This window comes from Hibiscus syriacus, unplaced genomic scaffold, assembly GCF_006381635.1.
Source record: "Hibiscus syriacus cultivar Baekdansim isolate YM2019G1 unplaced genomic scaffold, ASM638163v2 tig00112114_pilon, whole genome shotgun sequence".
Classification (NCBI taxonomy): domain Eukaryota; kingdom Viridiplantae; phylum Streptophyta; class Magnoliopsida; order Malvales; family Malvaceae; genus Hibiscus; species Hibiscus syriacus.
The window spans coordinates 396,272-411,018 of NW_024063255.1; the positions used below are offsets into that span (position 1 = coordinate 396,272).

The 14,747-nt window shown below is 35.1% G+C and overlaps 1 protein-coding gene across 1 annotated transcript; it reads right to left on the bottom strand.

The window, feature by feature from the left end:
* Window positions 1-540: 540 nt before the first annotated feature.
* LOC120174624 (ubiquitin carboxyl-terminal hydrolase 5-like) lies at window positions 541-14,258 on the bottom strand. Its single transcript, XM_039181425.1, is given in 17 exon segments — window positions 541-910; window positions 1,344-1,534; window positions 1,537-1,616; window positions 2,950-3,483; window positions 3,883-3,994; window positions 3,997-4,017; window positions 4,020-4,029; window positions 4,117-4,300; window positions 4,302-4,372; window positions 8,366-8,536; window positions 8,622-8,762; window positions 10,232-10,648; window positions 11,924-12,019; window positions 12,121-12,180; window positions 12,287-12,431; window positions 13,591-13,863; window positions 13,967-14,258. Coding segments are annotated over 17 exon segments (2,838 nt in total). The 5' UTR covers window positions 14,119-14,258; the 3' UTR covers window positions 541-730.
* Window positions 14,259-14,747: the final 489 nt, after the last annotated feature.

Consider the following 14,747-nt stretch of genomic DNA (forward strand, 5'->3'; position numbering starts at 1 on the left):
AATTGAACCTTGAATTCAAATGTGTACCTAAATGAACCAAAAACATATTAAATACTAACCAAATTCAAATATTAAATATATTAACTCAAATTAGAAAAGCTCAAGTTTTGAATAGACGATGCCCAAGCATAATTTGAGTTTTCTGAAATAGCTTGTGAGGAAAGATATCTCATTTACGATCTAATGTTGTCCTTTACACAATCAATTACTAGAGTTTCATATTTGAATTGGATTTTTCATTACTAAAAATAATAAAACCTTATCTTGAAAATACTCGATTGTGTTAAGAACTCAAATTAGAAAAGCTCAAGTTTTGAATAGACGATGCCCAAGCATAATTTGAGTTTTTCTGAAATAGCTTGTGAGGAAAGATATCTCATTTACGATCTAATGTTGTCCTTTACACAATCAATTACTAGAGTTCATATTTGAATTGAGATTTTTCATTACTAAAAAATAAAACCTTATCTTGAAAATACTCGATTGTGTTAAGATACTCGTAGTTTCAGCTTGACAATGACCGAACGAAATTCGAGTGTCTCATTTTATCTATAACTCTTGACACAATGTTTTTGTCCAGGCAATTTAGTGATTAATGTTAAGCAGCACATGGAGCGAATAACTAAATATCTTGTAAAGACAAAGCTCCCAACACTGTTGATCTAGCACTCTACAGTATTGGAACTTACATGCATGGCAGCGGAATAGTTTTAAAACATGTAACTGCACTTCAATGCTTATAAGATGTTTTATCAAGAGCTCTACGAGACCCTGCAACACCGCTGCCTGAGGTATCAGACTTTGCCCTTCGATAAAACAGGACATACGCAGCAGCCGACTTTACGTCTTCTTCGTTTATTGGTGATATATGGCTGTCGTCAAAGTTGTACCACTTATTCTCGTCTAGAAGCTGCAAACAACAAATCAGCAGAAAAAAGTAAGATGGGATGGATATTTTATGCGTCAATACAAGCCATTTGTAACTATCGGGGCTTTGTTGTTCTGACTTTTCATTTCTTAATTTAATTTAACTGTGTTAGAGCCTCATGTTCAATGCACATCTGGATATGACCCATAACGGATCCTCTAATACATGAAAAACTAGAAAATTGAACACACCTAAAACGGACACACATCCTATTCAACACACACCAAAGTCCGGATTATATAAAATCTGTCCCAATAAAAATCTAAGCATAAAAAATAAATGGTCGACTGAAAAGTCATAAAAATTGAAACAGATCCAGCATCCATGTCTAAGTCCCAGCCCTAGAAAAAAAACAACCATATGCACATGAACCAATTTATTCCATTTCAGTAGGACATAAATGCTTCTAACTTACTTTAATGTGCGCGGTGTAGTGGCCACTGCCCATGCCACCATAATGGTTGGTTAAGGCATAGAGTTCGTAGAGCTGAGAACAGGAACTTCTCTTGTCAGCTACATAATTTGTTAGGTCAAAATCGTGAATAGGAAAGTTGACAAAAGTTTCTACTTTATGCTTCATTGACCGGCTGTACGAGAATCTTTTAGATGAATGACTAGAACTTCAGGAAGCCTCCACAAATCAAGCTTTTTACTTGCTTGCCGTTGTTCCTTGCATTGCGGGCAGTACCTACACGAAGAAGAAACCGATAATTCAAAATATTGCAGGAATGGAACTCCTTTTTACTTAAATTAAAACTTAGCACAGAAACTTGTTAAAACTGTCAAGAAAACAGTAAGAATCTAGTAACCTGAAAACATTCCAAGCTTTCAGATTCGAGAACAAGATGTGCTAAATGGAGACATTGCATTTGGAGCCTCTCACATTTAAATTCAATTTAGGCACTTTAAGGGAATCATGCATATTGACCAATAAAAAAAGGCATGTTTTTAGATAACATGCCCAAGCTTTAGAGTTTATATAAGCATTAAGCTTCATACACGCATACACATGCAAAAACTCAATACATTTACACATATCACTTTACTTCAGGCTAGCGCCTTCTGCTTCAGGCAATATAAGGGTAGTGCCTAGAGTGGCCTTGCACCCTTGAGAAAACTTGATGGACAAACGTGTTGGAAAGTACAAGTATTTTTTTTTCTATTGTTAAACTTAGGGGGAAAGTTAACCCCATGCCTAGTGGCACTGATTAAGATGACATTTAAGGGAAAAAGATAGAATAAGAAAAGAAAAATTACTTTAGTAAAAGTAATAGTAAGTGCAAAGACCAATGTTGCCAAGGGAGTGAGGAGCACTCTAGGTACTAGACCCTTATATATGCCTCAGATGCAAACTGCAAAAACGGCGCTAGCTCAAGTGTATATGCGTGAGCTTATGTGCGTGTAACATTTATAAATAGTAAGTTATATGATACGTTCTAATTTATTTACAAAACATGCAATTTTTCCATTGGTCAATATACATGATTCTTTATAGTAAAATGCAGGTTTGTGAGTACTAAATACTGAGAAACATAGAGTTTGATACCACCCCTATCTAACTGGTAAAGATATATCCAATGGAAAAAGTGAAAAATGAAATGAAATTAAAGAGAACTTTGCTCAGGCTGGCCATTTTTTTGCTGTCACCTTACAAAAAGGCATACCTAGATGAACCATGCATGCACCCGATTAAATAGGCCTTGCCCAAAAGGGTCTGAGGCACTTTTGCTGTCTAGTGCAAGGCACAAGGTGCAGTTGCACCTATGCTCACGTAACTACACAGACTTTACGAAAATGGTAGTTAATAGTCTTTAACTAGTACCTATAGCCACTTAGGAACCATTTGAACAAACTGATTAGGATAAAGACAAAAACACCAATGATAGACATTATTTATTGTAGGCAGGAATAGCACCTACCAAGGGAACATGAAAAAGCACAAGTCCAAATCATTTGTACACGGTATTCACGAATATACAATGAGATAGAACACTTCACTACGAGAAAGAGAGAAAACTAACCACATATCCTCTGGCACCAATGGCTCCTCTCGTAAAAATGCCTCCAGGCAGGAATACAAAGAAAGGGGTTCAGTACGAGCTTTCTTGGTAATAGGCCCATATTTAAACACTTCAGGCAAGTTTTCCAGATAGTTTATATTATACTTCTCCAAAAGCTTTGATGACCAATCAAGATACACTACTATAGGTGACACAGGTGACACATTAATAGTTTTCTTGTCTCCAGAAGACAGGTCAATACATGTCTTACTTTCATCGATCAGCTGTAGTGGTAGTTTTGGTAAGATCTTATTTGTAGAATTTGATGCACAGTTAGTATCGACTTCACCAGAACCATGATCAGATGGATCCGTTGACATGCCCGAGGCATTTGGATCTGAATTATCAGAATGCTCTATACCCTCTTTCAGCAACGGAGTAAGCATCGTCTGTACAATTGTCTGGATATCACCACTTCTAATCGCATCATCACATGAAAGAGATGAAGCAAGTGGAGTTCCAAAAGGTTTCCATCTTTGAGCATCACTAGATTCTCTATACAAAAATAAAATGTATTATCACTTTAGAATACAAAGGAACTCATTAAGCTTCACAAAGAGTTAATTTTAAAGCAGCAGCACGGCAATTCTCATCATGTAATTATTCTAGAATTAGTTAATTCAATAAAAATTATCATGTGTGCGTGTGTTAGAGAGAAAGAAAAATGTTGAATAGCAAATGTAACCAGGCATGGTAAAACTATTTAAATAAGAAAAAGAAGCTACAACCGTAATACCATTGAAGTCGACTGCCACAGATGTCAATCTAGCAGTGAATAACAAACTAAAAGAACTTCAAGTTCAAGTGGCAGTCAAGGGTAAGCCTTATGGTGCCATGCTTGCATTCAAACACTGTTATGTAAGATTAGTATGAGGCTAGGCAAATAGTACATACTGTTCTTGACGGCGATGTATCAACTGAATCAAAACATTGCTCTTTGTTGTCTTTTGAATCTTGTATGCAGCAAGATGATCATCATCTTTGATTGTGGACAATGACATAAAAGATCATCTAAAAACCTATGAATCAATGATTCCGTATCTGCAAGAAATCATTTCAAACAGCTTAGGAAAATTTTAACACTGTACAAATCCATGACAGAAAATCAAAATGTTTAACAGCACATGCCTCGACAAGCTTAATCTCCTCAGTCTGCTTCAAGGAACAAGCATTGTTAACTGCTTGGATCAGGTCCCTGTAACGCCCCTGCTTCGGAACAGTGACAGTGCATGTTGATGGTAGTGCACTTCCATCACAAGCAAAAACTGTTATTGTCATTGACCGAGTGGTGGTGAATTGCAATGGCAAGGAGGTACATGAAGGGATCAAATGTTACAGAAACTTTATTGCACACTGGACAAACAAGTGTTGATTTATATTGACCCTACACAATGGAGTACACAATTGATTAGATGCACAATAATGACAATGAATACTACACTTACATTTTATAGATGTTTAGCATATTCTTTTTAAAGATGATAACCATAAGACTAGATAGAAAATTTATTGAGTTGAATTAGGAAAGAATTCACATAGCTTTATGGTATTCACCCATTCTTGCTAAACGTTAATGTAAAATCAGTAACAAAGCAATACTAGATGGAACAACAATTATGATTGATTAAAAGTCGCTCTATTAGATGGAACAACAATTATGATTGATTAAAAGTCACTCTATTGTAATTCGAAGGCTTTTTGTTGTATGAATTTTATATCAATAAAATGAGGCACTATTTTCCTCCTTCCGCTAATTGTTCCTTACCTCTCGGAAAGGATCAATTATGAAGGGTTTTTTTAATGAGACCTCCAACTTTTATCAAAATAAATAAATACGCAACCATGTGTATTAAAATTGATGTCTTATCCACTAAAGTCCTTATTGGACCATAAGCACTAGGGGTCTATGCATCACTGTAGTATATCTATTGCGAGACAACTTCTAGTTGGGGATTCCCAGCAATGGGATTCTTGTAATTGTATGAAGCAATAAATTTTCAGTGTAAATTGTAAGGAAACATAAAGTGTGCAGCCTAGAATTTCTCTTTTCTTCTGTTTATTCAATTTTCTGCAACTTCCGTTAGAAGTTAGATCTGACATCATAATTAAAACCCAAGGTTGTTTTCGCATAAAAGCATTCAGTATATAACATCCATAGCATTTTAAAATTAAGCAACACAAAATTCAGCATTTAAATCACAGCTATGCAAATATTTCTAATATGCTTCATCAGTTTTCCTATTTCATGGTCTTCTAAAATAAGACTGTTCTAGAGAGAAATTCCTAAATACCAAACTCCATGCAATCACTGCTAAGGCCACTGAAGAATACCATCCAACTACCCATCATCAATGTTGTAAAAACTGGACCAAAAATAAAACCGGCCAGATCTCTGGTTGAACCGGCAGTTCAAATTTGAACTAATAAAAAAGTGAAAAATCTTCTCCAGTCTCAGCTTGTCTCTTTCCATATTAAAATGACATCAGCCTTTCTCCTATACTCTCCCATAAAAAGGTTGGCCTTTTATTTCTTTCCCTTTTGTCTTTTGTTTTTCTATTTTTTATTTCCTTACAAAATTGAACGATTCAGCATCAATAAATTCCACCCCCCCTAAAATGACCTTTTTTTTTCATAGGAATAGGAGGTCTCATTAAAAACCTCCCTCATAGTTGGCTCTTGTGAAAGAGGCAACTAGCGGAAGGAGGAAAAGAGTACCCCATTATATTAAAACCATGTTTACATAAGATTACAGCTTACTAAATAAACTGTCCGAAATAAAATACAAACCAAAACAACCATAAAGCTCAAACATCAACCAATACCCTCTTTAGCTAGTTTATCAGCCTCCCAATTGCATGTCCTAGGAATCCATCTAACAATAATACCCCTTGCAGAAACTAAGGCCTCAATTTCCCCAACTAAAGTATTGAAAAAAGTAGGGGCAGAAAATGGCATCAAAATCCAGTCAACTGCTGTTTTACAATCTGTCTCAAGGATTAGTCTTCCCTTCAGAGCCCATTCGGAAGAAATGAATAGATCGATCCCTTGTTTAATAGCTTTTAGCTCAGCTAACATAGGAGGACCAGGTCCCACAGCAAAAGAAAAGGTATATAAAGTAGAACAATCCGAATCTTTCAAGACTCCTCCAATACCTCCCTGCAGCCCATCACCTCTTACCGCACCATCAACATTGAATTTAAAGAAATGACCTTTTTTTATTCTTTCAAATATCTCAAATCTTCTTCTCTTACAGACCCTTTCTCCTTAAATCATTTTTCTCTTTAAATCATGTCTCATTTTTCTTCTTTCAAATATTTCAAATCTTCTTCTCTTCCAGATCCTTTCATCTCAAAACATTTTTCATTTTTTCTTTGAAATAGTTTAAATCTTCTCCTCTTCTAGGAATCCAAACCCAGTATCTTTCAAATTCTTTTCTTCAGATATGTTGTTGCTTCATCTCCCCTTTGAGAGTTGAGAAGATGCCGTCACTGATGAGGACAACAGCAGTGAGAGGGAAAGGGACAGATGGTCCAAAGCAAGCAGACATATAAAAAAAATCCGGTTCAGGCAGTTTTTAACCCAAATTTCGATTCACCTTAATAGTTCTTAAAAAATATCAGGTTAGATATTGCAGTTAAACTGTTGAACACACCGCTTTGCAGTTGAAACGGTCCCATTCTTACAACACTGCACATAATAATACATCTCCTGCACATAATAATACATCTCCCACGACATCTATTTCTCTAGCCTCCACACTTTAGCTTTGGTCAAGCCAAAAGTTCAAAACTCTGATCAAAAAAATAAGATAAAAAGAAAAGCTATGCTTAAGATTGCAAATCTGCAAGAAAAGGGAAGGTAGAGTAGATGTTGATGGGTAGAGTAGAAAAGCAAGCCAGGAGAGAGAAGAGATAGTGATAGAGATAGGACATAGATTAACTAGAAACATCACCAGACATAATGGAGAGAGAGAAGTAAAAAATTTAGTGTTACAGAAGTTGATAGAGAGCAAAGAAGGCAGCATCAATAATAAAAATTGATTGGTGACCAAAAATGCAATACGATGTTAAAACCAAGCAATATGTTAGTTTCTCTCGTGTATTCCTTTCTTTTTGGTAATAATCCCATAAAACATAGTTAATTGGAAAATGAAGCACTTGAGAAATTTGAGATCAAGAAGCCGAACTTCAACTGTGTACTTGAGACCTTTAATAGCATTCTATGATTTTCTTATTTTAAGCCAAACCAGGCAACATTTCAAAATTTGAAATCCTAATTGAAAATATTATTTTTCTTAAAAATGAAACATCCAAAGGCACTCTAAGTGGCTATCTAGATCCTAGATTTCTTTACTTAGCTTCAAATCAATGTCAACCCTAATTATTCGGGGAATTGCTCTACCTGCTTTGCCCTCAATTAACCCTAAAAACAGACTTCACTTCCTAATACCTAGCAGCTATCGCACATCAACTCAAGATTATTTTTATTTTTATTTTTTGTAGCTTGCACCATTCTTTAATATTGAAACTTCAGAATGCATGTAAGCATTGCAAGGATAAATTTGAAATCAGTATACATCCAATACGTGCAACCTTGATAACTGTTTTTCTGATCTTCTAAATGATTCAAAGTTACACTTCATCAGTCCTCTGGAAGGTACATATACCATAAATGAAGTCATGAACCACATAAGCTACTAGATATTTAGATAGAGGACAAAGAAAAAAAATGTAGACAATTTTGTAAAATGGCAAAAAAGACATAGCATTTTCAATAAAAAGCAATCTAGAAGGTTTGGTTTTATAAATTCCGTTTCTTCAAAGCTTAGGAACTGCATGTGAACAATAAACTTCAGCACTGTGAAGGTATATGATAACAAGAAAAAATTTACCATCCTTTTTTGGGGTTGTTGGTTGGATCAGGGTGAAGTGGATTGGAAGGTTTATAGCTCTTACATCTATCAAGTAAACAATAACCATCTTATAAAATTTAAGAGAAACAATAAGGCTCACTATAATAAACCATTCACATGTTACATTTTAGAATTCTTATCTTGAAGTCAATTGACTATTGTTGTGAAAATCTCCAATTCTTCTAAGCTACTTTTACCAGAGGTTTAGCAGGATGTCAATGCCAATAAGCTTTACAACTAAACATTCTCAATAAAGAAATTAAAGTACAGTTCAGAATATCCTCAACACAAATTCCATCTTGAATCATTATGCATCCTCTTCAAGGAAGAAACAATGTAATACTAAAGAAAATGTTGTCTTAAATCTCCAGTTAATCATCCAAATTATGAAATTTGCTATTAACATGCAAGACCCCGCAACTGTTAGGCATCTCAACATTAAAATGTACTAGACATGTTTCTTACCTGACACACATCAACAATTATCGAATCATTACGAGCAATATGATTTGCCCAATACTCATCAGCAACTTCTTCATCTGGACGGCCATCCGCATCTCTAGAGTTTATATAAGGTTTATGTTTGACACGATTCAGATCTTCATGAAGACCATCAAGCAGAAATGCTAAAAGCTCCTGGGGAAAAATAATGTTAAACTGATAAGCTTGTAGTACTGTAGGCAAATCATGGGCTGGCAAAATCTTAATGTCAAATACAAACCTGGGAGTCATGTTGATTGTATCCACTAAATTGTGGTGCAAAACGGGCAAGCTTTGCTTTAAAAGGCCGAGGAGCAACTGGCGTTCGTCCAGGTGCCCACAGTTTTCTCAGCAACTCACCAAATGCTAGAGCAAGCTCACCCTACACGATAACACATCGGCTTAACATATTAGTTATACAACCAAGTTAAACTCTCACAATAATGCATGAGATTTGAATAACAAATAGTCCAGTAACACCAAGGTTGAAACATATCTTCAGAATGATAATGCACCAAGATTCCACAATCATAACTAAATACTACCTTCTATCCCATGTGATAAATAGTGGAATAATTCAAAAGTAGGCTTTTTCATTAAATAATACAATCAATCTTCTTTTCAGCAGATAGCCCATAAAAAGAAAAGAGTTCATAAAGCAAAGATTGTCATATTAGTCTTAAAATAACAATTCAAAATCTACCCCATACTATTAATCAGTTAAGTTAATTGCCTACAAATATGTGCCATGTTCATTTCAGCAGAAACGGATCATTATCCACCTGAAATAACCATATCAGAAAAAACCGCAGAAGCAAGCATGGTCCACTCAATAATCAATAATAAGTGTCACGATCAATAGAAAGGTACAAGCCTTACATGCAAGGAGCACCCATTTGAATAGGAAAAGACAACCCTCAGTAGCAAACTAAGAGCATTTTCTAGAACTTCAGAATCAAACTACAAAAAGAAAGACATGAAAGAATACCCATCTAGAGGATATAGAAATTGAAGGAAAGCTAGGGCTAGGGCTAGGGACCAATAATATCCTGGGATAATGCTCGACCTTTATGACAAACTACAGTTGCACGATAAAAATCAATGGCCCTTTTAATTAAGCTTATTAGATATAACAAGTACATAAACAGACAAACTCCTTGAACTTATATTTATATGTGTGAGTTTACATGCATTTTTGTCCATTTTACAATGTAGATCCTTGCTTTACATAAAGCACAATTTCCTTTTACACATTCTTAGTAACTAAAGCCTTTGACTGAATTGGATCCAATTTAGAATCACAGTTCTCGTAAGAAAAATGATAGCGTTGCTAAAAGATGTGGACCACAGGAACCTACAAATATTATGAAAATATGCACTTGATACACCAACCAATAATGTGCTATGGCAAGGTTATGGAATTGACACAAGTGTCAGTACTCAGAAACTTCTACCAATCTAGATAATGCACATGGCTCTAAATGCTTACATATAGGCTCTGCAAAGAGTATGTGTGCATTTAACTATATTAACCACAGATCATGAAGAAACTATGCAGTTGATTACTACATGTAAACTGCTAAACAGAAATGTATGGCACCAACAAGTTCTTCCATTAGAATGTTCTCGTCTCATCCATACAAGTATTGAACAAGGATGAACGAAGCTTAGTGTTTTACAAGTGTTCACCAAACCAATTTTTGACATGTTTTACTATTCACACACTAGGACAAATAATACACAAAAATTATCAGGGGGGAACACTGCATTATATTATTCACACCTAGAACTTCTCAAAAGAATCATAACGATGACTCATGCCACATCTATTTTTGAGGGTTAGAAACTTACAACCATGCCCAATGGGTTTTGCCAATTTATTTCTTGGTGATAGTCTTCCCGAAAGTATCTAGCAAACTCTGGTGTATGAACGAGACACTGTATAGCACTATTCATGAAGCAAGTATTCCCAAGATTCAGCAGCCCAGTTAAACCACCAAAAGCCCCCCTAGTAATAACACCACTGTTCCCAAGATTATTTTCTGATTCTTTACTAGGATAACCTAAGGTTTGATTTTGTGGTTGCTCTGCACTACAATCTCTGGATGCAATCTTATTCGCAGACAGACCTCCTGCAATTGATAAGCCCGATTTAGATGGTTCTAGAAGAGCAGAAGTAACTTCCTTATCTGTAAATCCATTGTCTGGACAACTTGTTCCGCCACTTAATGCAGAATCATTAACATTGTTAAGGACCTCCACCAAAATCTGTTTAAATTTATGCCAAGAAAATAATAGGTTAGAAAAGAAAAAAAGAGTAATGATGCTAAAACAAGAACCATCCTCAAATACACATCCATTTCTTACTCTATCCAATATGTATCTGCATATTTATGTGTCAAAGTATGCGTATACATATTATTTCTGTATGGATAGAGAGAAAAGAAAATGTTTATAATGGTCAAGTTAAAAGCCACTTTCTTATAATAAATAACTAACACATAATTACGTGATTTTATGCCATTGAGACAGGCATTGCCAAACAAACTAGATGATAACCGAAAGACAGGAAAGTGGATACACTTGATATATCTGAAGTAGATAATAATTAGTATATAGTGGTCACCAAGAAAACATATCAAGGAGGCTATCCACCTTTGGATGTAGACAAACAGCACAACAGCAAGGGTCACATACAGCAAACCCTTGATATTAAACTCCATATAGTAAAGATCTGGGTGATAGTGGTCTATGGTTCTAAGTTCAATGTAGCTACAAAAGATGCACAACCATGGTATTCATATTCATCCTAAAACATCCTTATTGTAGTTCCCTTCCATCTATTTCATAATAGATAGAGAAATTAATTCTACTCAGCTTTTGCAATCAAGTACCCTGGAAATTAGACATCCAATGATCCCATGACAGAGGAGGATCTACAAATAATACAAGAAAATGATTGAATATAACCTATAAATGGAATAAACTTCTCCCCTCACTGGCCTCTTAATTGAAGCAACTAAGGATTCTCAATTATCTGAAAGTACATATTGATAACCATTGAGCAGCTTAAACAACCATACAGAATATCAGCCAGAAAACTCAAAGACAAGGATAAACTTAAGCATTCAGATTATGTTCCTAGCATCACCTGCATTGACTGCAATCTAAATGCCTAAACTTCACATGAAGAAAAATATGATTGAAGTTTCTAAAGAAAAATATAGAAAGTGGCAACAGATGGCAAAAGACTGCTTGTCACACAGATTCAGAAATAATACCGTGTCATTAAAGGGTAATAATATGCAGCATAATCACTGATTTTGAAAATATTTCTTTCTTTTAGCATAGTTGACAGAAATATTAGCGAAGTTATTAATGAATGCATGAAACTTTTTTTCTCAAAATTTTATCTATTTTACAATTGTACAATGGGCAGAAGCATCAAATGTGGGATCCAATTTCAGATGCCTAACTGGTTTCTTTATAACAGACGCATTAGTCATAAAATGATAAATAAGTGGTGCAGCAAAAAGGACCCACATCCTGATCCATCTGTATGTTGGCATCGTCAAGAGTTTTATCCATGTCATTCATCAAAGCATGCTTCCGATGACCATAGTAATCCCAGATACAAACCTGAAAATATGAGGAAACAAAAACATTAAATGACTTGAAATGAAAAATGGAATTTGAAGAAAACAGAAAAGAGAAGGATATAATCTTGCATCTGAAATTACTTGTTCCAAGTTGAGATGAAAAATCTCACATGCTCGTCGGTGAAGCTCACCTATGGTTTCCTGTCCGGAATAATTCAATCTTCAGAAATCAGTTATTCTAAATAAGTAAAATGAGAGCAGCACAGCTGAAATAAAAGATGCCTCATAACTAAGTTTCAAATTTTACCTTCTTACTTATTCTTATAGTTGAGCGATCACCTTTGGGTGTCACAAGAAGTTGCAAACGCAGTGGATAAACCTCAACCGCAAACTCTGTCTGAGAAAGACCAGAATTAATTACTTTTCGAGACAATGCTGGACCCCCACCATACCTGAATGCAAAAGTGCTTAATTGATTCCTCAATACATCACAAAATGTACAGTACAACCTTATAACTTAGAATCTCTCTCACCTTAGACAAAAAGGATAAAACACCGTATTAGACCTTTTATGATGGACTGCCAAGTACAGTGTAAATTTAGATATATTTCTACAATTATGCCCTCTATAAGTGAAATATACATATATACAGTAATAGTATATACAATCAAAAAGCTTCAACGAGAGATCAATTTTGTGATATCAAGTTGTCCATATTCAAAAGAATGGAAAGAATGATAGTCGAGAGGCTTTTCATATATTTTACACATTATCTTAATTATGAACCCCACAAACAAACAGACCTAAAGCATACAATTAATCAGGGGTTTCAGGAAAAGTTTCTGCTTAGTTGACATCAAGGTCAATCATATGCTTAGTTTCTCTAAAAATATGTATGCAGCACAGAGAATCACGTTAATAAAATGTACAGATATATTACAAAAATAAGTGGACACGTGATGTGCAAAATTGTGTTGGGCCATAGGTTTGAAACTCCCAATATAGAAGAATACTAACAATTTCTCTAGCGCGAAAGAACATACTGGAACTCCATAAATGATGTACACTTCAAAATTTTCTTATACGTAGGTAACTTGTAATAAATATTATGGCTACAGTTAGAGAAAAACTTTCAAGGATGCCATTAGTAGCTATAACAACAAACTATGGTCAAAACCAGTGCATAAATGAACCTTCACCTTAGTCGCTAAAGTTAGGGCATCCATCATAGAGAAATTTTCTTAGCTTAATCCTGATGCTGATATGAATCAATAAAAGGATCATTATGTTGTAAAGCAGTTGAGCATAAGAACTCCAAAGAAGAGTTCATATACTTAACAAGATCTCAGTGAATCTGTCTAGCTTAGTCCTTTTTACAATTCACAAAAAGATTATCATCTTCTACACCTACAATTCAGTCTAAAAATTCCACAGACCTATCCAGATACTTTGCAAACGAACATTTAATTGTTAACAAGGATTTCAATATCGGGTTACTTCACTTTTTAACTCGAAACAGGTTACCTACACAAACTTACCGATAAGATTTCACACGCAAGTAATTCTTAACAGAACCCAAAAAGATTTCAAGTAAATCATATATAACTAACCATGAATAAAGTTGGTTCCAAACTTGTTGAGGGAGCAAAACATAGTCACGGCCTTCTAATAAAGTATCATGAATCTCAACACTATCCTCGGAGTTCGCATCCTCCGCCGGCCCATCGGATATCAAATCAGAATTATCAATTCCCGAAGGCCTTTTTGAGATACCTGAACCATTTGAATCCGAATTCCCAGCCAAAGAAGAGCTTCCTTCATTGTTGTTGTTATTATTAGGCTGCTGATCCAGGTTCACATAATCAATCCAGTTCTGCCACCATCTAATTTAAAAAAAAAACGTAGAGAGTTAGGAAAATAGTAGAAATAGCTTAGAAAAGAAGTCACAAAACGGAAATTGAGGGGAAACGACAAAAGGATATTAACTTTTGTGTGATGAGAAAGAAGGAATCGCCCTCTTTGGTGTTAGCTTCAGCGGTGAGGGCAATGTCTCTAATCAAAACCCTCTCTTCTTCGGGACTCAACTCCTTATCCGTCACCACAGTCGTCACCACCGCCGCCGTCGCTACCTCCGTCATCACTGTTAGTGTTTATCTATTTCCACAGCAGATCTCCAATTATTCAGCAAAACTTTTTCTACTTTCAGACAATCGGACAAACATGTGTTCTCTTCTAAGCTGGATAACTGGTATTTCCCCTAAGCTTAAGAACTGCCTGAACTTCGTTCTTTTTTGCTATTTGTTTGCTTTAAAGATCGTTCTTTATGTATCTGTGACAAATATCTGGACCGGTCCAACTAAACATGTTGTAAGCTTCAAGCCCATCGTGTCGAAGAAAGTATTACAACTTTGGGCCGATTTAATTTTTGAAATTTGGATTATTTTTAGTGAAATGTATTTTTATTATTTTTATCGGGTAAATTATGCTTTTCATCACTAAACTTTGACTATGTTCTTTTTTGTTTGCTCAATTTTAATTTAATCACCCAACTTTTGAATTATTCCATTTTTTCCCGTTCTATTGATAAACCATGAGATCTTGAAGCATAATCACTATGAACGTTGTTTGAACGCCCAGCTCCTACAATCAAAATGCACATATTTACCTTCTTCATCGGTTCATAACCCTAATTGAAACCGCCCTCAAATGTAATCATGCACTACCTTATTTTTTAAGCTTATCTTGATTAAAAAAATCAACATCATCC